This window comes from Astatotilapia calliptera, chromosome 4 (assembly GCF_964374335.1).
Source record: "Astatotilapia calliptera chromosome 4, fAstCal68.1, whole genome shotgun sequence".
Classification (NCBI taxonomy): domain Eukaryota; kingdom Metazoa; phylum Chordata; class Actinopteri; order Cichliformes; family Cichlidae; genus Astatotilapia; species Astatotilapia calliptera.
The window spans coordinates 13,212,380-13,235,824 of record NC_137425.1 but is presented as its reverse complement, the minus strand read 5'-3'; the positions used below and the strand labels follow the sequence as shown (position 1 = coordinate 13,235,824).

Below are 23,445 nucleotides of genomic sequence, written 5' to 3'. Positions count from 1 at the left end.
ACAGGCCGATAACACCTGTCGCCACATTTGGATTATGATTCTCGACTTTCAGAATGGCTTTTTTCAGAACTAAATGTTTAAAGAAGCTGAAGGACTGCTGCCTGAAAAGGGTTCAGACTTGCAGCATTAGTAATGGCAATGTTCTACTTGGCACTTTAAATGGTTTTTAACACATAATCATGGTAAAGCTAAATATTTTATGGGCCATGTAAGCCCTTGACTTTGATGTAAGCTCATACTCTTTGACTGGTTGAATGTTGCCATTGCAAAAAAGCCAGCAATCAGGGAGAAAAGGGCGTATTATGATGACATGTCATAGCCTTTTGCTTTGGGCCTCAGAGGAAAGGAGCTTTGAGATGTCAGAAATTTGGAGACAGAGACTCTAACAGAAGAAAAACACCACCGAGTTGTAAATGGAGAATTAAGGAGAAAAATCTGACATAATCCTGACATACTCTCGCAGGGACACTTTAGACAAATGCAGACAACTCCACCCCAGACAAACATTACCATGAACCACAAACTTATCAGAGCTATGTAAACATCCAGCTCTCTTTAAAGTAGACAGCCACATAGATCAGGCATTCCTAGAATGGCAATAACCTCAGTTATATTTAATCATAATGGGTCAGTTTTGTCATTGACAGTCCCACTGATTATTAATTAATTTGCCAAATTTAACAAAAAAGATGAAGATCCATCATGGCAGTCACAGGTGCTTCTACTGACATTGACTGTGGATGTATTGAAGCCATGCCGAGTGCCCGATCCCACGTGCGGCGCTGTCCAAAGACCAGGCAGGAGCTGGAGACAGATCAGTCTCCGTCTCCTGGGAAAAGCTTCTCACTGCGGAGCTTCTCCAAAGCGTCTGGACTGGCTGTCGACACTCCCTGCCTTTAATGTATGATCAAGAAAAGCTTTAACTCATTACTCTCTACAATGCCCCTCCCCATTCTTGTCCTAACTGCTTTCGTATGTTTAATAATACCGACTTCAGATGAATTTTTTCCACTAACACGCATAAGGAGGGGAGGAAAAAAAAACCAGTGACAGATCCAAGATAATAATCTTTTTTATTTTGTGCACAAGAATCAACTGTTGGGAAAGATCCATTTCAATTTGAGTTAATCTCCACAAAGGCTACGCACAAAACGAAACCCTTTACAATTTTTTTTCTTCCTCTGGTGATGACTTAAGCTGTGCTCAAGTTTTTTTTCTTTTTTTACAAGAAAGTGTGGTCTGGAAGTTACCCCTGGGAAACAACAAATCCAGCGTGAGCCTTACTAAAAAGATGCTGGGTCAAATTCCAGGTGTCGTGTCCTTGAACACCTATTCAGGGCTGGATTCTTGGTTTTAGCCTAAGTTGGTTCCAGGTGTAAACGTGAGTAGCATTCGTAAGTCACCCAAGAGCCCCACAAATAAGTACTGCGAGGTGTTGCACAGCGATGCTGACTCACAGCGAGGACGCGTTGGTCAAACACACCGCTGGTGGAAAACCATCAGAGCCGCTCAGGTTAGAAAACCCCACATTACCCTCTTCCTTGTAGGCCCAGCTTCACCCCCCGCCCTCTCCCTCCCTGTGCTGTGATGAAAGTAGAGAGAGCACCTCCACTACTCGCCTCTTTTGTTTATTTACCTTCAGAATTACAGCCTGCTCTTCTTGGACCATGTTCCAATGTGTTTTGTTATGTTTCCCTTCAAATAGAATATCTACGCGTGTGGTCTCTGGCCGTGTTTGGCTAACACACGCACACATACGTGCACACACACTCCCATTCAACTTTCCCTCTGTGCCAGAGGTCCCCTTTGCCCTCCCCCCCTCCTCTAACTAAACATCGCAGGACAGCAAAAGGGAACTTCAAAGTGGCCGGAGGGGGTACTCCTTTTTTCCTGGCACTTGTCATCATCTAAGGGACTGGCTGCTCCCCTTATTACTCTAATTGCTTCCAACTGCTCAGGGAGGCTTTGATGAAGGGCGCCACAGAGCATGCTGGAAGCACCTGTTGTTGCACACAGGAGCACAGGTGGCCCTTATTGGTGGTGGCGTGGTAGCATGCGGATTGCAATGGGGCTTCCTGCTAAAATCGTGCAGCTCCAATAAAAACATAATCTCAACGTTATCTCAGATTTGGGGATTTATGAAACTGCAGTCATACTAAAAAATGAAAAGTTTTAGCTGGTGGAACTGTGGAAGGGGGGACTGTTGATCGAGAGACATCTCAGCAGCACTCTGGCTCCATCTTGTGGTATCACTGTGCTAGAAGTCCAGAAGCTGTGTTGGAGAAAATTGAAGAAATTTGAGATTGTCAGACAGCAGACATAAAAGTCTTTTGCAGAAAGGTTAAATACATTTGAGATTAATGATAGCTCTCATAGCATCTACACATTTAAGGTTTTCGTTTACGTATCCCCAGAAAAAATTTGCATTACCACTCCATTTCAAATCATCACATTTTCTACTCAACCATCTCCAATGTGCCTAAAAGTGTGAACATATATAATGAGTGCTGCAACATTTCAGCTTCATATATCAAATATCTTTCCGGATTTTTTTCTTTTCTAAAAGGCCATTCCACCTACTTTCAGGCCTTTTTTTTAATGGATTAAAATCAGAAGCAGTCATTGAGCATAAAGACCTCAAAACCTATTAAAGATAAAAGCTAGAATTTTTCACCGCCTTCTTTAACCATCAAAACAAAGCAGGATCTGTAATTTGGGACTGATACATGAAGAAAATCTCAGAGTATTTGGCTGTTAAAAAATCAACAAAAAAAATCAAGCTCTCCTATAAAGTTCCATATTTGAGCACACGCTAACAACAAATGCACATTGCAAAAGATTAGTATACAGATGTTTTTATCAATACTGCAAAAACACTTTATAACATTCTACGTCTTAAAAATGGCATTTGATAAAAAAGCTTTGTTGGATTGAGAAAAATAAGTTAAAAACATCAGCAGATAGTCTGCTCTGAACAGAACACAGTTTTGTAATTTACAGATGGTACAGAGATTAGATTAGAAAATGATTTGTCAAATATGTGCATATCTTTCATTTTAAAGGCCTACTCTAGCTACTGTTTCAAGACTTGCTACCCTGGAAGAGTTTTATAATTCAGTTTAATTACAAGACACCAAGTTTAAAATATACTTAGAGTTACTGAAAGCTAAACAATGTAGGATTTTCATATATATTACAATTCTTGTAGCATTCATTCTGGTAGTCAGTACCAGAATACTACCCATGTGACATGAGCTACTAATCCCTTTTTAATTAATCTTAATTGTTTTACTATAAATACTTAAGAATGATATTACAATACTTGTTGAGCTTTTCATAACTTAGTGTATTTTAAACTCCAGGGCAAAGTGCATGCTTACAAAGTTATTTTCTCAGTTATAATTAGATTACCATCTGGAAATTACAGAATGTTCTTGCATTCGGATGAGGCCATTTACTGATATTTTTGTTTTTGTTGTACAATATTGCCATATTGGATCATTACTGCATGAAAGGTGAATGAAAACAGCATTTTTGCAACTAAAAATTTTATGTTAAAAAGTACTCTAAATACTGTGCTTTGCATCACTGTGAAATATGCCTAAATACCAGTCAGACATAGTCACTAGCTGTCTATTGCAGTGTCTACTGCCTTAGATTTCAAAGTGAGAAACAAAAAGCATGAAGGAAGTGAGTAGATGGACCATTTAAATATAGATAATATTAGATAGTTCAGCAGAAGACCCATGATGATTTTGATTTGTAGAAGCTGTTCCCGAACCATACACAAAGTGCAAAAGCTAATGCAACAAATATATTTTACTGCAAAGAAAAATAAAAACTTGCCCAGTAATCCCATTATTTTTAAGTATTAGCTGTAATCTGGGCTAAAGATAAGACTATGCAAACAAGCGGAAATAAGTGAAACGAAAACATTTCTTGAGCCTGTTGAGCCACATACCAGCTGAGGCAGGATCTTTTCAAAATGTTCAATGTCTACTTGGTCACAGTCCTCAGATTCGGCTTGTTTCTGTGATCTCACAGCAGCCTCTGAAAAAGGAGATAACAGCTTCAGAGTGTTATCATTAGCCAGTCTGTTATTGTGTCTCAAATGTTGTGCAACTGTGTCAAAGCTCCTTACCTTGCACGAACACTTTAAGCATCTCTACCATGAGCAGTGTGGCATCTCCGCTTACTGCAACACAGTGGCATTTCATCAGCACGGTCACATAGAGAGCAAGACGTCACTGATAACAGCATAGTTATCCCACTCACGTTTTGTTTTGTCTTCTTTGAAGAAACTAGACAAAAGTTTGCTTACTGTATCCTGTGTGCAGAACAGAGCACATAAAGTGGGAGAGTGTATTAGTCATAAGGTTTTCCACTGAGTAGCTGGCCAAAGAAAGTACACTCAACAAAAATATAAACGCAACACCTTTGTTACTGCTCCCATTCCCCATGGGATGGACGTAGAGACCTAAAATTCATCCCAGATACACAATATAACCATCCCTCCCAAACAGTGGTCACCAATAGCGCAAAAAACTGCACATTCCAGGGTGGCCTTTTGTTGTGGGCAGTCTGAGGTACACCTGTGCACTACTCATGATGTCAGATCAGCATCCTGATGTGGCACACCTGTGAGGTGGGATGGATTATCTCAATATTGCAGATGTGCCCACTACCACACATTTGGACTGATTTGTGACCACTGTTTGGGAGGGATGGTTATATTGTGTATCTGGAATGAATTTTAGGTCTCTACGTCCATCCCATGGGGAATGGGAGCAGTAACAAAGGTGTTGCGTTTATATTTTTGTTGAGTGTATTAGTAAAGCACTAACAAAGCAAAACAGACACGATTTAGTAAAAATAACAAATGAACGCAACACAGACACAACAAAACCTGCCTGCGTATCCACTTTTGAAAAAACCCGTATTTGGCTTTCAAGCTAAGTTTGTCCGTCGAATTCCTTCTCGAGTTTTCGCCAACCAAACGTCTTTGGTGAATTTGGCGATTTAAAGGGCTCTCCGCTGTCCGCGCAAAAAACGGAAGTTGTCCTGGAAAGTGTGGTCTTAAAGCAATCGCTAGGACCCAGTCTTTTATTCGGCGTGGTAGTTACAATGTTATTCCCCGCAATATCTGAATATCTTAACAAGATGTAAAGTGTTAGCTGTCGTCTGACAAAACATGTTGTGTTTATATGGTGGGCGTGGAAACACACAAGTCGGCGACAAAGAAGTTCGCTTTTTTTATTAAAACACGAGGGGGGACAAGCAGGCATAAACACTTAAAAACAAACGGCTGATTGCTCCTACCTTCTTAAAGGAAATTTCTACGTCCTTTTCCGCCATGTTGTTTTTACGCTGTAGAAGAAACTTGGCGCTCTACGTAGCGATTGGCTGTTGACCCGTGACGCAAAACTCATGTAGACGGTACAGTACACAGGACTTTTACAGAAAGATTTGAAATTATAAATATATATATATATATATATATATATATATATATATATATATATATATATATATATATATATATATATATATATATTAGATGTATTTATAAATATTTTTCTTGCTATATATAATACACAACAAAATAATATAAACGAACAAAAATATTTTGGTTTTCGCAAATAGTATTTCAAATAAAACATTTACCATAGGAGGAAAAACAGAAAAACAGCAACACAGAAGAGCACGAATCCTTTGACTTCTTTGTATTTATTCCTGAGCAAAGAAAACCAACAATAACTAATATTTTCTTACAACTTCACAATTTTGTCTTGTTACCATAAAGTCAACAATCATGTCACATTCACCAACAGTGGCTGGACAAAGGAATACATGACTAACTTCACTTATAGTGTGACATCTGTAGGTCCTTTACAAACATTTAACTAAAATGTCATAAACACAATACATTTACAAAATATGCAATAAACAAAAAAATATTGTTTAGCCAGAAATTCACAGTTATGGGTAAGTAAGTAAAACTTATTAGTAAAACTAAGAGAAATACATACATAAATACATGTGCATTAGGTTGTATGTTCTCGTGTATGGTACTGACATAACAACCAATGCCCTCAAGCTGGTCAACTTTGGATCAAAGCTTTGTTTATTCATTCATCTTCGTCTAACCACTGAGCATCTTCGAGTAGGTAGCCAAGACCCATTGAAGGCCGTGGTCGAGGTTTAACTGTGGCTCCATCAACCCCTTGCTCTGAATCCTCCTCACCCTGCAAGACATTTTTAAAAAAATATTATTTAATTATGATAGGCTGTGATTGGAAAAGTCCCTAACATAAAATAGTTGTCATTTGCTCACCTTGAAAGTAACAAAGCGCCTCATTTTAACTTCTGTTCCACCGATATTGTGAGGACCGACCCAGTCTGCCATGTCTGCTTCTTCCTCACAAGAAAACTTCACAAAGGCCAACGATTTTTGTTTCCCAGAGTTGGGATTCTTCCTAATCTAAGATCCAGTATAAAACAGAAAGTATTTATCACAGGTCTCTTGTAGGAAAAAAAAGCAAACCAATAGTTTTTTTCTTTAGTCTTTACTTTGCATGATTTGACGGTGCCCCATTCTCGGAAGTAAGCTTGTATATATCCTTCATTTATATAGGGATTCAGATCTTCTACAAGCAGTCCATGTTCCTGTTAAATAGCAGAAATTCAAGAGCTTCATGAAACATTTAAACATAAAAAGATAAAAGGAAATAAAATGATAGCTTTGCTCAAAGATATGGGAATGAGAAAAGTTGTTTACAAGTTCATATTGCTCGGCCAAAAGATCTATGAGTTTTTTCGGAATACAGATGTACGGCCTTTTGTTAGGCGCTGTCTTCATGCCGCCTGGGGGAAAGATGAGCAAGAAAATTATAACATAGAAGGGTGATGCATCTAAAGCAGTCGCACAACAATTTGTAATTTCATTTTCTTTAAAGATGAGACATGAAATCAAGAAAGCCCTTACTTACCAGAAGTCATTGTTGAGAGTCGGATGTGAGACAAACCTGCACTTCAGATTAGACCAAGGTAAAGAATGAAATAACCTGCTGCAAAGTGGGTTAATATGTAAGGTAGGAAAACTCCTCCCACTTTCATTCTTGTGTTTTCATGAAGGAAAGTCAGGAAGAATTTTTGAATAACTGTTCAGAGTTACCTAACTTGTTTAGCAGCTAGGGGGAAACTGTATGGTGGCTAGGGACGGCTGGCATTACTGAAAACTTGTTAATGTAGCAATGTGCTAGTTAACTTACTGTATTTGGACATGGTGGTACGCAGGAGCAAGTTGTCATATTTTTAGACCGTTGGTTCATCCAGCTGGACTTTTCTCATTGAAACAGTAAAAAAAATGTAAATAAAATAATTATAATATTTTTATTTCTTTTGATGAAACATATTCCTTCAGATTTGGCAAATGTTCTTCAATTGTTCACTTGAACTCAAGGATGAACTGACTAGAACTTGGTGGTCTATACCATGAATATGACTCAATTTGTTTGTACTGGAAAAGAAGAACAACAAAAAGATCAAAGAACAACTTCAAGTCAGCTCAGGTAAGTTTTTACTCACATAACCTTTATGTGTTCTCAAAAGGTTTTACAGTCAGGCAAAAGTCGTTCTTCACTGACAACATATCCAACAGGACCCCACTTTACTTTTTCTTTCGCACTTCTGCATATTTTACCGGTTAAACAATGTCACGTGGAATGTGTTCTTGAGAAATCCATTGTGAAGGTATTCATGATGACTGATTTTAAAGAATCTTGGGTTGTGTGTTGTGTGCTAAGGTCTCCATATCCGGATATGTAAAATAAAGATCATTTTTTAAAGTAAAAAGACCACTTTTGAGCCGTGTCTTTTTGGCCGTAAAGAATCCGAAAGAACCGGAATTTAACACTTGCCATCAGATAAAAGAAACAACAGGGACAAAAACAAAGAAGAAATTTTATTTTGTCTTGTCATAAAATACATTGAAGATCATTGTACACTGTGATAATAAAAGCCTATAAATAAATATTAATAACCCTGCTGAGGTGCCAACTGTCAGTGATTCAGTTTTCAGAGATGACCAAGATTAACATATATTTAAAAACAGCAAACTTCACGGTTACTGATTTTACTTGTATTTTGTTCATGTTTGTAGCATGTTTTAGACGTTCCTGTTTATCTGGACAATCAACTCAGCTTTGAGATAATATCGAAGCCAAAATACTTCTCAGTGAGCCAAACTGCTGCGTAGTGAGAGATGTGTAGTGAGAGAGTGCACTTTGTTCACAGTGTTCAGCCAGAGACTGGGGAAGAAAAGAAAGTTCATCTTTTGACTTGAAATACCAGTGCAAAGCAAAAAAAACCTAAACAAAACAAAAATTATGTAGCCTCAGTGAAGAGCTGCAGTATTGAGAATACTCACCCTTGAGGGGAAGTGGGATGATTATTTGCATAAATCCTGTAATTTGGCGATGAGGAACTTTTTGTCCTTACCCTCCTTTGAACAGCATTAAAACAAAACACAATGCATTGACATTAATAATGACAAAAACTTGATTTCAGCAGTTATTAAAAAATAAATTGATTCAATAAATTAAAAACTGTAATAAAATACTGACTGAGCCAACCAGATGAGCTGAGAAAGGCTGTTTCAAAGTTTTAGAGCTACTGCGTGAAAAGCGTGGTCACCTCTGGTTATAAATAGTGTGGAACTATAAACCGACGATCAGAGAAGCTGACTGCTGTTATAAGCTCTGCTATGTAGGCAGGAGCCTACCCACGTCGGGTCTTTTTGATAGGTTTATGTTTGTGGCTAGCTTGATGTTGGTTGTTAACTCTGACTGATCTGTCCTGTTCTCAACCAAACACTAGATAGTGAAAGTTATATGTTATGTTTCTTATCTTATCTTATGTTTTTGGTGACTGTTAACAGGACTGAGTATGGCAGCTGTTGCTTCTGACTTAAGTTTCTGAAGGAAGCTTCATGGACGGAATTGTATTTGTGTAGAAAAGATGATTTGTCGTCCATAGCATAACACTTTGAATTAAATGTGAGCAAGCAAATGCTTATGAGAGATCTGAGAAATGTGGTCTCAAACAAACTTTTGGGCTCGGTTCATCTTGTCCTCCAGTTTTACCTAATAGATCTACACAAGCAAAATTTGCTCTGCCAGTGGATGATGGGGAATTGGCTGCTATCGAGACACACCCAAAATTGCAAAAATAACCACTTGACCTAGCTCAATTAGTTCTTTTCACTTCCTGGAATAAAGGAAGAAGCATTTCTCAAGGAATGTTTAGCAGGATTACAGTTGGAGGCTCAGGATAAAGCCCAAACCATCAGACAGAGTTTGAACTTTGGAAGTTGGAGCCGGGGTGGGGTTAATTAAAACAATTCAAACCCAGAGCCTGATCCATGTTTTGAACAATTTATCTTTCAGGGATCTTTGCCTTTAACAAGCAAACCAGAGGTTGAGCAAACTATAAAAGTCCTGAGGGATACTGGTAGATCTCGGTCACTGATAGTCACTGATTTGTTGCCCTTGAGTGAGTCAGCTCCTCTAATCATAAAGGCTTTTTTACCATCTTTGGCCTCCCAAAATCCAAAGTAGTTCAGACAGACAAAGGCATAAATTTTCTATCAAAACACACTCAAAAAGATGAAATTGGGTGGTTGTTACATGTACAACTTGTAATTTGAACTAAATAATTTCATGTTTCTATGGTGAACGTAATTAAATCATGTAGCATCTGCATGAAATTCAGCAACTTAATTTGTTCTTGTTGAGATGACATGATACAATCTAGTAAGAGTGGTTCGTTGCCTGGACTCACGAAAATCACATTAGATGTCAAACTGCAGGAAAATCGCTGGAGTTTTAAGAGGCAGACAACTACACCCACACCACGTGTATGGCATTGCTATTTATTGCGGTTTAACCTGTCAAGGACAAAAACGTACAGAAAATGCTGCATCAAGCCTTGTAATCATAGCTTTCCTAGTTTGTTAAGCCTGGGTTGACAGCTTGGTGGTGTGATGGTTAATGCTGTTACCTCAAAGCAAGAAGGACCTGGGTTCAAATCCACAATCTGGCTAGTTTGCTGTGTGTAATTAGAGTTAGGTTAATTGGTGATTCTGCATTACCCATGAATCTAAGTGTAAATGGTTGTTTTTCTCTATAAAATCATCAACCCCTGTATTGGTTCATTACGCAAGACTAGCAGTAATTGTCTTGCTTAACAAAGTAGTTATTCAAGCAACAAGATTTCTTTGCGTTTTCCTTAACTTGTGTAGAATGAATTAAAACAGATTTCATACTTAAATAAATCACTTCAACTCAATGTAAGTATACTACGTTGATCCAATGTAATCTGATTACGTTAAACCACCAAATGCCAAATGTGTTGGTTTGACATGGTCAAAAATTGGTTATTGTACTTGGTTAAATCACGTGGAAATAGGTGCCATGATTAAATTGTGTTCATCCAACAACAGATTCTTTTGAGTGCTCTTTAACTAGGTCATGCAGACTATTAGTAGTTAAACATGTGGTCTCTAGTGCCTGTCATCCTGAGTCCTAGGGAGCTCTGGAAAGGTGGCACCAGACTATTAAATCTATGCTGCAGAAGTGCTGTTTGGCTATTGGTAATGACTGGGATGAAGGAGTTCCACTAATGGTATGTGCAATACGGGAAGCTAAACAAGGATCCCTGTGTCTTAGCCCAGCTGAAGTTGTTTTTGGTTATTCAGTGCAGGGGTCTTTTAAAACTATTTAAATAACAACTTCTGCACAATCCAATAAAACTAATGTTTTGGACTATGTTTCACAGATCTTTGAACGCTTGTAGCAAGCCCTTTCAGTAGCACTGGAAGCTCTTTTGTCTGTTCAGATCACCATGAAGCGGCATTATAAAAAGCACATGAAAAGTCAGTTACAATGATCAAGACAGGAAAAGAATTAAAGCGTGTATTAAATGTCCAAATGATTGGGTGTCGGTAAAACGGGAGGAAGAGAGAGTGGAAATGTGGAGGCATGCATTGGAGAGAAGAGAAAGGAAAATCAGTACAAGTAAGACAGAGTATATGTGTATGAATGAGACGGAAGCAGGTGGAAAGGTGAAGATGAGGGGAGTAGAAGTGCTGAAGATGGATGAGTTTAAATACCTGGGTCAACCATCCAAAGCAAAGGACAGTATAAAAGGGAGGTGAAGAAGAGACCGTAGGCTGCAAGCTTTAGAGATGATGTCACAGACAAAAAGACAGGAGGAAGAAGTGAAAACCAGGAGGGAAGAGACGAAAGAAGAATTTTAACATAACCATATATACTCAGATGATGAATTCAAACTAAGATGCTGAATTCGTTTTTGTCATTTCTGTCTCTCAACTCAGAAGGAATTTTCACATCTTTAGCGATGCCTTTTTTTTCTCCGCTGCCATCATCAGGGGAAATGCTAAAAGCGGTTCAAATGCTACTTGTACATTTTAAAAGTACGCCATCAGCGTCAGCCTTAACATGGTGCGAGTGTTAGCGCTTAAACTCACAAATGCCGCTAACATAGACAAACTCATGCATACATTTTCAATCTGCTTTTCTAACCGGCTGATGATTTTCCTCTGGCCATCAACAACTTGAGCCTGAAAGTATATCACCATTCTGCAAAAACAAAAGCAAAAATAGCAATGGATCATTTCAAAATTTTAAGAGCGTAAAACCATTTCTGTAAGTCACGAACATTAAATGTTTCAATGGAGGAGATGCTTGCTGCTACGAATTGCTACCAACAAACAACGCTGACTTGCTAATTAATGAAATGAAATACATAGCGGAAACAGGAGCGTAATCATTACCACTCACAGAAAGACTCCACTGGCGAGGAATAGAAACACTGGATTCTCTACCAAACAGTCGTAGACCCAACTGAGCCATTTCAGGATTGGATGAGCATCCTCCAGGTGCCTGGTCGACATCTGCCCTCCCTCAAACATTGTTGTGAGATTCCTGAAAGGGCCGCACTTTTCCGAGGGTTTGATTCTGTGCATGACAGGCAGATGCATTTAAGGGGATACAGTAAAGAGTGTGTATATATATATATATATCATCTTTTTTTAGCCTGATCCTTTATGTCTCGTGTTTTTTTGTTTACTCTGATCTGAATCAGTTGATGAGTTTGTAAACTCATTGTCTTTTCCTGTAGTTTTGAATTTGCAGAGAGAAAACTCCAAGTGAACTCAAGATGAATCACGTGGGAACCTTCAGCCTGCTTATCTACCAGATGTCTCTTGTCCTACTCTTATTTCCTGTTTTTGTTTTCTTCCTGTGTGATTACAGCTCAGTGTTGATTCATTACAGCAGGTCTGAAGGCAAAAGAGTGTCTAGCCTGTTACTTCACAGTAGCAAGTGAATATAGAAAGATTTGAATACATAGATTGTAATCGTTAAGTTGAAACTATTGGTTTTGGTCTTTCTTGAGAAAATGTCATTTCCAGGCCATTTACCTTCAGGGTAAAAATATTCCAGTTGTAGTTTTAGTTTGTACTTAAGAGATTGTTGTTTTACTTAAGGTTTGTTTTTAGCGAGCTGCGTGTTTGTGGTTTTGAAACGCTCACAAGCATTTTCACGCTATAAGCATGAAAACGCTTACGTGCATTCCAAGAAGATTGTTATACTTACGTCCATACTGTATAAATGATAGTCACGACAGTGCCAAGAAATGAGGGGAACCACAGTATGCAAATGAACAGCGTTGTCATTTGAGTGGCCCTCCAGGGCTTTCTCGAGGCCTGACAGTTGAGAATGAGACTTCTCTGGAAAACAAAGAGGAAGAGTCATGTTTGCAATGCAGTCTTGGCATACGGTACTACAGCCCCACTGCATACACACTCTACCAACCTTCTTCATGTAAAACAACACAATCAGTTTTATTAGTTGGACTCCAGGAAGAAGTGGTGCAAACAGAACTCCGATCCTACAAGAAGAAATGCAACACATGACCACTGATTTTCCTTTTTATCGCTGATATTAAAGCTGTGTTTTTACTGAATAATCACCATGTAAGAGTTTGCCCATATATGAGCTCCAACACATTACGAGCAATGTCGAACACTGGCTTTCTTTTCTTTTGCAGGATTGTCTGGGAAAAGACCCTAGAAGGGAAGAATTAGGTTTTGGCTTAAAACAGAAGTAAAACCAATCACCCGATCTTGCTCTAACTGGTAAACTTGCCTCCATAGGAACTCTCCCAAAAAAGTGTAAAGCACCGTAACGATGAAGTCCATCACAAGGAGCCGGTACAGTTCTTGGCCAACTGAACTCTCCCAACACTGAAAAAATGTAAAAATGTGGATGTTAAATGCTTTCAGATTCCAAAACTGTAGCTATAATATCGCATGTGTTAAACATCTGCGTGCAAAAAGCTTTCTTTAAGGAATAAAAACGATTGCATACAGTAACTGAGTGCTGAATCATGTAAGAGCGTGAGGATGTTACTAACCTCCAGACCATTGGCTGGAATGCTCTCCAGCCAGCGATAACATAGAACTCCAATAACACTGACCTTCAACAGCAGGTTCCTGAAAAATAAATGATCAAATACTTTATTATAAATATTTAAACTTTATAAAAATCAAATCACATAACAAAGACAATAATTTTACATCGTGTTGAACTATGTTATTCATTTGAAAACTTCTTTTGCGTGTTTTCCTTTTTTTTTTCCCTTACCTGAAGACAGAGACATAGACACGTGTGCCAGGTGATTCATATTGCTCTGCCCAAACGCACAGGTTGAAGAAGCCAGGGAGTAACAGGTTAATGCCCGACACCACTGCTGACAAGACCAGCAACTCAGTGTCTTTGGGCAGATTTAAAGTGGTCTAAATCACAATGAAAAATGCAGACCGACAAGTTATAATCAAAACAGGAAATGAAGTTCCGCTTAAACATTATATGCAGCTGAAGTGAGATCGTCTTGACAACCATGATATTTAAAAATGAAGTATTGCTATAGTATCAGTAATCCTCTTACACCATCTACCTGCAGTTGTGTTTGACATCATGGGGACGTGTCCAGGTTATACTGGAAGTCAATCTGCAGTTCTCTAACGCTGACTGATTCTGCGTTATTACTAAAGAACTGTCTTTAGACTTATTCAGAAAGAGAAGAGTGAAATTGGCGACACCGCTTTGAGTATGTACAGTGCTGTGAAAAAGTAGTTGCCCTGTCTTGTTAAATCGTGAATTAACTGTGATGAACCGAATGTTTTAGAAAGCTGAGCCAAGGGTGATATGATCAGCTGTTAGGTTTAGGGGCAATTACTTTTTCACACATTGTCAGGTAGGTTTTGGCAGCTTTTTTCCCCTAATAAATGAAATAATGTCAAAACTGCATGTTGCATTTACTTTGAAGGTCTGAAACGTGTGCAATATGCAAAAATCTACGAAATAAGGAAGAGGGCAAGTACTTTTTCACCGCGCTGTATATGCAGGTTTTCAGGACCATCTTGAGCCTTGTGAGTCGTGAGATGATAACACAAAAGTTTATTACTTCTATATTATTCCTGTTATTTCTATTATTATTTGTCCTTGCACAGAAAAGCTTTGAAACACCAGTATCTTTTTGGGGGGGGTTGTGTGTGTGTGTGTGTGTGCGTGTGGGGTGGGGGGCGCTTATTATCACACAAAGTAGACAGACAAAGATATCAAAAGGTCTAGCAGAAAAGAAGAAGTAGCTAACCACAGTGGGTGGGGAATTAAAATTTACATACTTAAAGTGGTGCTTGACTGTGCATGAATGCTACCATTTCCTTTTCCCAACAATGTACCTTGATGTCGATTTTTTTTCCTGACAGGTTGTGCACTCCTATGGTGCCCAAGAAAATGCTTATTAAGCATGCGGTCCACGCCAACAGATGAACAATAAGGCGGTGAAGATGTTGCATGCAGGTCTTTTTGTCTTCTCCCTTGATCATCTCAGACAGCTGCTCCTGTTGGAAAAGCACCATTTGTAAACTAAGCCTTTCAAATAGGGTGCTTGTTCTTTTTAAACTAAGGACATGGCCCCGAGGGTGACATAACACGTGAACATGTGATCAGGTTCCTGTGAGCAAACGATAACCACAAACACTACTATGTGTGATGTCAAACTGACAAAGACTGCTGCAAAAACTGAAATACTTGTTGCTAAGAATCATCAAGAGAGCATTCAGTGTAAAGAAACCCTTTTTAAATAACTTGGTTGGTTTGGTCTATTTTAAAAATAATTTCAACAAAACAAGAACCAAAAGAAACGTTTCACGCTTCAGTGAGTATTCATATAAAGTCGTACTTTGAGCTGAGTGCTGATTTTCTCAGACTGGAGTCTGACAGATATCTTCTTGCTCACTTTAAAGTCCCAGCAAGAAAAAACTTTCACAGCCAGATTCTTGTTAGATTTGAGGACTTGAAAGTTTTTTCCGAAGGATTTGGACAACCTGTCAAAAAAACCCCAAAAAAAACAGTATAAAAAAAAAGACACAACAAAAATAGAATTAAAGCATAAGTAATTGAGTTAGAGTTCAACCTGTACACAAGGATGATGCAGATAATGAAGAGGGTGAAGCCGATGGTAAAGAAATAGGCTGCTGGCATTCGGTATTGGTCTCCAGGTAACGTTTCACTGGAGTAATAGCCATAAAACATCAAGCTGTCAGAAAAGTAGCCCTGTCAACGAAAACATTAAAGATAGCTCTGGTTTCTTTGTCGCTGAAATAAGCTTGTAAATACAGCTGGGATATGATGTACAGCCATCTCACCGTGCCCGTGAGAAGCTCAATACCACTGAAGTCTGCTTTAGGACTAGGAGGAGGGTTGATGCCTTGTGGGATGATTAGGAACAAGCCAGTGATGACAAAGAGGAGAAGGTTAAGGAACAGGAGTGTTCTCAGAAAAAGGAAGTAGGACAGCACACCGGTTCCGTAACGTCCGCTCAGTGTCTTCAAGGCTGAATGCCACAATTTGAACGAACTGAAGACGGGCAGGCAGCTAAAGAGGCAGTGGCGCCAAGTCTGAGGGGAAAGGAACATGAGCGTGTCGCCTACACACATGGTGAAATCTTATCACTGTGTACGCTGTTTGCACTTACCATTGAAATGTACATGCTTAGATGAGTGTAGCAGGGTATATTTCTGCCGATGAATGAACTTTCAGTTTTTAAACTGAAAGCAACTTTTCTAGAAGAAGATAGGGAGAAAAATGGTGAGACGCCATCCAAATAGATTCTAAGATTCTTGAAGATGACGTAAAGTACTGATTGTGATTTCCATTGCACGACTCCTCTGGTCACGCCAGTGGTTTGTGTCTCACATACCGGATTTCGATCTTATCTGCCAAGCTAAGTGGCATTGCTCGCAGCTTGCGGGTGCCTTCACTCACTGAGAGGCCTTGGAGGCTGGACACCAGCTGGTCCATATTATTTTCAGCGGCGCACAAATTGGAATCTGTGGAATAAGAGAGGTCAGATCTCACTGTAGTGAGAGGGTTAAAAGTAGAACGAAAACACTTGTTAACACCTGTCAAAAAAATAGCAAATGGCACCTTCAGTGTTGATTTCCTCCGCCTCTGCCAGAACAGAGGCACCCTGGACTGGTCTGGAGAGGTGAGGAGATTCATGGGATGAGGCCTGATATCGCACTCGCCGGGATTTATTTAATTCTGTGTGGATGAGGAATTTCGTTTTGAACAAATGTTGCAGTTAATACGTGTGAATAAATCCTAGCAAACATTTAGACAGCACGGAGAGATTTTCCCCTCACCTGCAGTGCGACTAGGCATCGAGGCGAGCACCTTTACCGTTGCAGCCGACCAGCCGTGTCTCTGCAGATGGCTGATCTCTTCTCTGTCGTGTGATTCGTCACTCGTGTAACTGCTTCTGTTTGACTGTACATCTACGAAATGATAGGTTTTATAGGTTTTATAATCTGTAGATCAAAAATAAAACTACAGATAGAAATTGGATTCTAACATTTCGCTGGGGTGTAAACAGCAAACACTGAGTCATTGTACCTGTGCATTCTTTAAAGACTTCCATCTCCAGTATTTCAGGGCAATTTTGGGTGCTGGTTTCTGGCTCATTGATGGGATTGAAGGAGAAATCCTGAGCTGGTTCTCCATCTGCCAGATTCCTACAACAATGAACAGAATAATGACCAAAAGTCCCCAAAACCTTTGACCAACATGAAGAGGACTTATAGCTCATGTTGTTTTATATGAATAGCTTTTGGAGTTTTTCTTTGGACATTGGCTGCTTTTTCACTTATTTTCAGGGGAGTGCTTTTTTCATCTGTTACGCCGCCTAACTCTTAACTTTGCATCATTTATGCATAAAAATGGCCCCTAACTCAAGTGAGGAAACAGCGTTATGTCTACACATCAAAGACAACTCAGAAAACAACCACGACTGACCATTTTAAATTGTATCTTTAGGCTCTTGTATATTTTAGCTCAAACAGCTATTAGCTGAAAACTTAAAAAAGCATATCTTTGCATGTTGGTCAGTGAGTCCTTACGAATTTGAGGAAATTAAACAAGTGGACCACAAAAGAAGAAGCAGCGAGCGTAAAAGGAAATAATATATACAGCAAATGGACAGGATCTGAAAATCCATAAAAAATAGAAAAAAATTTCGAAGTAAGACCAAAAACAGGACCTAAAAGATGCATTCGAAACTTTATTTAATCCATCTTCTATTCACTGAAACCTCATCAGAAATGTTTTCAGTGTTTGTCCGAGATATGCCAAGTTGCACAAGAAGTGGAGTGAAAATCAGTGGCAGCAGGTCTGATGGAGCGATGAACCCAGATTGGAAAGTTTTTGGTTCAAATCATGGTTAACATGTACGCAAGACGTAACGACAGAGGTGCAGATATGAGTGTTTAGAGTTCTAAAACACAGTGGCGGCTCGACCATAGGTTACATTTTTTGTGTTGGGCATTTTGCTAGAATTGATGGAATTACGAACACAGTGTCGTCAGGTTTTGATCACCATGCAAAACTGCAATCTGGAAAACCTGTGATTGGCAATGGCTTCATTTTTAAGCACAACAATGCAGTAAAAGCAGATGTGGATAAAAAAAAGAATAAAAACACAGTAGAAACACTGTCAGTTATAGCCTGGCATCTCCCCATGAGTGTGCGCGTCGTGTTCATCATTTTCACAACTTTTCATCCACTTGGCAGATGCATTGCAAACGAGATTAACCTGTTCTTTTTTTCACACTAATGCATAGCATGTTGTAAGGCCAGTTTCCACGGCACCTACGAGGTGCTTTTCAGCAAGATTGTTCAACAAATCGAAAGTACCCAACTGTAATAGGAAGGCTTTTCTTTTTAACTTAAAACTGTCTGATAGGCAATTTTTGTGGAGTAAAATGGAAAACACTGGCAATCTACCCTCATTGGATAATGATTCTTTTGATTGGAGGAGATTTATAAAACAGACTGTTTTGCGCACCCTGTGCTGGGTGAGTGAAATTATATTAGTATCAGAGTTAGCCAGCCACATTACTCACTGCAAAGTAGTGACTAATGCGGGCTTTTAGATATATGTGCTTAAACCTGTCTACATGAGGCATGAACACCCAGTGTAGACAGGTTTAAACATTTTAATTAAATGTAAATTAAATGTAAACTATGCAACGACCGATAGTAGCAAATAACCCTGTGTCACCACACTGCCACCTGATGACGAGTGACATGTCTTAAAGGCTTTAAAGTTTTTTGCTCCTGTAGTTGAAATTTACATTTAAAAGTCAGAGAAGGTGCGCTTCCTTTTTCATAGCACAAAATTTTAAGCAGCATTTTCTCTTAATCATGCAATACTAAGCGTAGCTAATTGACTATATAAAAATAACTTGACAACTAAAGATGCAAATCAACACTATCACAAACGAGGAAGTCAATGCTTTAAAGTATTTATATTCATATATTTATTTAGTGTTTGCCGTGGCTGCAGCAGGAGGAGGTAAAACAGGTGGAAGGTTAGTAGTTTGATTTCTCTCTGCAATCACCGATCTGTAGTCCAGAGCAGTGCCCCACCTACAGGACTATGTGAATATCTTTTTTCCGGACAAATGTCAAACATGTTTATTTTATGTTTGATATTCTGTGTAGGCAAGCAAGTTGATGTTGACAGAGCTCTACTTCTTCAGAAAGGCGTCTCTATTTTGTTTTCTTTTTTTAGACTGCTTTCTTGCAATTTCATAATCTTGCAATGTTGCAATGTCATGATCTTGCAACTTCACCCGGGACTGAACCCTGAGTGTCTCCACTTTGCAGGTATTCGCCATTGTTGTTTTTGGAACCATCTCAGACCAAGGCTACTATAGCCCCACGAGTAAAACAAATGGCACCTGTATGTTTAACAACAATGAATGCGCATGCAGCTATGCGGTGGGAGTTGGAGTCCTGGCCTTTGTGGCTTGTGTTGTGTTCCCCATCCTGGACGTCATCATTTCAAAGATCTCTAGTGCCACAGCGAAAGATCGCATTGTCAAAGGAGATCTGGCCTTCTCCGGTAAGTCAGCTTTAACTGCTATGCCATATAGTTCATTAAAGGAACAAAAGAGTACAAAAGAAGGAAGTGCAGCCTGTCATAACTTGAAGCTTTCATCAGCTGTAATCTTTTCCCCTGAATTTGTTTCTCTGCTTTGAATCACCTGACAGCGGCTATGACCTTCCTGTGGTTCATCTGTTTCTGTGTCTTGCTCAACCAGTGGACCAGAACTAACTCCGAATATGTCATGGCCGATGCTGCCCGAGCTGCCGTTGCTTTCTCCTTCTTCTCAATCATCACCTGGGTATGTCTGACATACAACTCACAGTTGGTTTGGAATCTCTTGTGTGAACAATTAATGTACTAATTCAAATTTCTCTCAACAGGCTGTTTTGGCGTACGTTGCATACGGAAGGTATAATGTAAACCTGAACACCTGTGAGTGGCTGACTGCTTTATTTCCCAGAATCATTGGAAATGGAAATTCTGAATAGATGTTCTCTCTCCCACGGTGCCCTCTGTACAGCATAGACTTTGATTGTTCAAACCCCACACAGGTGAGATTTGGATTCGAGGCAGCAAATATTAACTTTGAGACTGACTTTCAGCAGCCAAACAGATTGGACATGTAGGCTACTAAAAGTAAAACAAAAGGAGCCTGTATGTGTTTGTTGTTTATTTACAGTTTACTTCAACCATTTTCAACCAATGAGAAGCTACGTCTGTAAAAGACTTTCCATTTGATTATTTAAAAAATGTTCGGATTAGAAAAAGCTCTGCTCCTCAGGCTCGTATGCGTTGTTTGTATCAGCTGTGTAACAAGACATTTTTAAATTGTACTAGAGAAAATGTGTGTTCCTCGTTAGTCATGGTTAAAACAGACACTCGGCACTCCTCTGGCATTAAACGCATCACCTATTATCCCAGGCCTTGAACATGTGAATTATGTGTTTTTATAGGCAAACTAGTGCATAAATAACATGTTTACAGGAAATACCCTAATCTAATTAATGTTGATTTGTGGTAACAGTTTCATTATATTTTTTCTCTGACAAACCAAATTAATAAACTGCAAACTAGCGTTTAGGTAGCATGTTATTGTGTCTCATTGTCTATTCCCCCTTTTTGCTATTTTTATTTGAAGTGAAGCACTTTGTAATTTTACCTGGAAAGGTGCTATAGAAATACATCTTTATTACTTACTTACGTCACAGAAAAATATTTTAAAAAAACTATATATATATATATATATATATATATATATATATATATATATATATATATATATATATACATATATATATATAGTTTTTTTTTTTTTTAAAGAGACTTACTCGTAGTCGATATCTGTTTCACAAATGTTCACATTGTAATCCATGGTTTTTGATGATCACCGTTTATCTCAAACACGACGTCCAAGTCTGCTGTGTAGTGGAGCAGTGCTGTGTTGCACTTCTGAAAATAAACTATCTGCAAATGAGTATGATGCTTTATTTTGTCACACTGTCTAACTACTTCTCTGATAACCTCACAGTGTTGCTTTGCTACTTGTGACATCCTGCCACAACCTTTATCATAGCCGCTGGGGTATTAACAACTTCCTGATTTACGATCTCTTGTTTTTTTCTTTAATCATTTGAATATGAATACAGAGCAAAGAGGAGGAGGTTAGGTTAGTCTTTCTTGACTCTTTAAAGACATAAATGTTTCCTTTCAGTTGTTTGCTATACCATTTCATGACCATTCTTTGTATGGGGACAAAGTATATGAATAACTGTAACACAATCACAACAGCAATAATAGAAAATACGTCTAATTCATTTTTTTCCACTGGAAACATTTGTATTTGCATTCAAGACATCTGGAAGAATAAGATGAGCATTTTGAGTTATGGTTGACCCTCCAGTGGTCATAATAACAAACTACAACATTATATTAGGAAGCTAAATGAGTTGCAGGAAAAAATATACAGGCTTTTGAAATACCAAATACCAAAACCAATGTATTGTAGTACTGTATTTCATGCATTTGAGAGTATATGTCATTGTTTCTTGTATAATTATTTTTGTACCATTGTTGGCAAATAGTTTGTGCTTTGTAATTTGTTTCAATGTGCGTGACCTTTTGGTTACCTATGAGTGGGTGAGTGAATAGTATTATGATTGGTTACTTCATGGTTAAATGGCTATTTCCAGCCCTGTGCTTGTTTTAGAAATGACCGTTCTCACTCTGGTGTAGTGAATTTGAGGGACTAGCACAAACCTTGCAAAAATAAGCTAATTATCGAAAGGAAGAGATCAGATGAGAACTGAATGCAGAAGGACAATAAACACACAGCACTGAGGTAATAATGTAATGCTGTACTAAATTCAGTAACCACTTTAAAGTGATGTCATTACTTCCGTTACAAAGGCGCAAAGGAATAAAACATAAAAATCAAACATGCCTTTTTCTCCTTGTGCACTTGCACTACAGTCAACGGATGGCAAAGGGGAGGAGTGGAGATGTGAACAGTATCTTTATTTTTATTGCACAAAAGCGCAGGAGTATGCATTCGTTTTTGAGTTAAGACCCCAGCACTGTTCGTTGATGCCAAAGAAGAATATCCAGGCTGCTTGGAGCTGATAGGCAGATAGACTCCTGGTGGTGCTCAAATACTTGCCCTTTTGTTCTCTTAAGTTCAATTCAGTTTTATTTATATAGCACCAAATCATGACAATTGCCTTTATATTGTAAGGTAAAGACCTGCAATAATAGAGAGAACCCCAAAACAATCAGGTGTCTTCTGTCTATTATTATATAACAATCAAAATAGCTAATGATTAAATGCAAAGAGGTGCATGGGTGACTGAAAACGGAAAACTAATTGCATCGTAAAGCCCCCAGCACCCTAGCACTATTGCAGTAGAACTAAGGAAGGGTTCAGGGACACTTGATCCTGCCCTTTCTGCAAAACAGTTTCTTTTTTCATCTCAGTGTGAAGTGATAATTTAGTAGAAATCTGTTGATTATGAGTGTTTGTGTGAAATGAAAAAAAAATCAGCATGTAACAGATATGCAGCTGTGTAAAAATTTATTAGATTTTTTTTTTTGATGAGGGATTTTTTTTTGTGCTCATCTGTGGCAAACGTTATTCAAATAACCATTTGTTACAACTAAGGTATATAGAAGAGCACGCAACACTTTGAACCTTGGCATAGATGGGCTACAGTAGGAGAAGACCCCATGGGCATACTGCCAGCTCAGCTAAGAACGTGAGGATGAGGCTACAATTTACACAGGCTCAAGAAAACGAGACAGCTGTTACCTGGACTGATGATTCTTGATTTCTGAACATGAAAGCGTCTACCCAGCCTGTCTTGTATCAGTGGTATAGGCTACTGCCGGTGGTGTAATGGTGTGGGGATATTATTATTTATTTTATTTTTTGTGCAGATTTAGGGCCCCTTAGCAGCAGCTGAGCATCATTTAAATGCCATAACCTTGCTGACCATGTCCATCCCTTTATGACTACCATCTTCTGACAGGTAAAGGTCAGAAACATCTTAAACTGGTTTCTTTACCTCACATTCAGTGCTCGACAGTCATTAGATCTTAGCTCAATGAGCACCTTTGGGATGTGTTCGAATCGTTCACATGATTGGTTAATCCGAATCATGGATGTGCAGCTTGCAAATCTGGAGCCACTGTGTGATGCTATCATGTCAATATGCACTAAAATCTTTTCAGCACCTTGTTGAATCTGCACCATGAAGAATTAAAGCAGTTCTGGGTGGGAAAAGGGGCCTTGAACACCAAACACGGTAAAAGCAAGGTTTACATAATAACACGGCCTCCGTAAGATCCACGGCGTTGAGGAATTAAACTTCCGGGAGTCCCGTGAACGCATCGCCGCAGGGGCGGCGTTAAAAA

General features: G+C 38.8%; 4 protein-coding genes across 5 annotated transcripts; 1 reads left to right on the top strand and 3 right to left on the bottom strand.

The window, feature by feature from the left end:
* Nucleotides 1-1,054: 1,054 nt before the first annotated feature.
* On the bottom strand, nt 1,055-5,417 carry cenpx (centromere protein X). The gene is made up of 5 exons (XM_026164896.2): nt 5,320-5,417; nt 4,276-4,327; nt 4,142-4,195; nt 3,962-4,050; nt 1,055-2,272 (listed from the first exon to the last, which is right to left on the bottom strand). Exons 1-5 carry the CDS (start codon nt 5,353-5,355, stop codon nt 2,258-2,260), a joined length of 246 nt encoding a protein of 81 aa, XP_026020681.1. The 5' UTR covers nt 5,356-5,417; the 3' UTR covers nt 1,055-2,257.
* Nucleotides 5,418-5,708: 291 nt separating this feature from the next.
* Nucleotides 5,709-7,088, bottom strand: LOC113020703 (heterogeneous nuclear ribonucleoprotein A2 homolog 1). Its single transcript, XM_026164895.2, has 5 exons — nt 6,990-7,088; nt 6,779-6,864; nt 6,571-6,666; nt 6,335-6,481; nt 5,709-6,245 (listed from the first exon to the last, which is right to left on the bottom strand). Exons 1-5 carry the CDS (start codon nt 6,997-6,999, stop codon nt 6,129-6,131), a joined length of 456 nt encoding a protein of 151 aa, XP_026020680.1. The 5' UTR covers nt 7,000-7,088; the 3' UTR covers nt 5,709-6,128.
* Nucleotides 7,089-7,944: 856 nt separating this feature from the next.
* LOC113020700 (transmembrane channel-like protein 6) lies at nt 7,945-21,079 on the bottom strand. Of its 2 annotated transcripts, none has more exons than XM_026164890.2 (20): nt 20,868-21,079; nt 17,046-17,164; nt 16,796-16,927; nt 16,578-16,694; nt 16,351-16,480; nt 16,126-16,213; nt 15,797-16,048; nt 15,565-15,704; nt 15,331-15,475; nt 14,828-14,989; nt 13,728-13,879; nt 13,498-13,576; nt 13,230-13,327; nt 13,055-13,150; nt 12,897-12,972; nt 12,678-12,811; nt 11,862-12,038; nt 11,582-11,660; nt 8,429-8,503; nt 7,945-8,309 (listed from the first exon to the last, which is right to left on the bottom strand). In XM_026164890.2, the coding sequence occupies exons 1-19, from the start codon at nt 20,909-20,911 to the stop codon at nt 8,450-8,452; spliced, it is 2,274 nt and encodes a 757-aa protein (XP_026020675.1). In that variant the 5' UTR covers nt 20,912-21,079; the 3' UTR covers nt 7,945-8,309; nt 8,429-8,449. The 2 variants fall into 2 exon arrangements, with proteins under 2 accessions (XP_026020675.1, XP_080157001.1); XM_080300875.1 differs by having other exon boundaries at nt 11,604-11,660.
* On the top strand, nt 18,280-20,626 carry LOC113020702 (synaptogyrin-2-like). Its single transcript, XM_026164894.2, has 4 exons — nt 18,280-18,502; nt 19,317-19,554; nt 19,704-19,837; nt 19,920-20,626. The coding sequence occupies exons 1-4, from the start codon at nt 18,410-18,412 to the stop codon at nt 20,025-20,027; spliced, it is 573 nt and encodes a 190-aa protein (XP_026020679.2). The 5' UTR covers nt 18,280-18,409; the 3' UTR covers nt 20,028-20,626.
* Nucleotides 21,080-23,445: the final 2,366 nt, after the last annotated feature.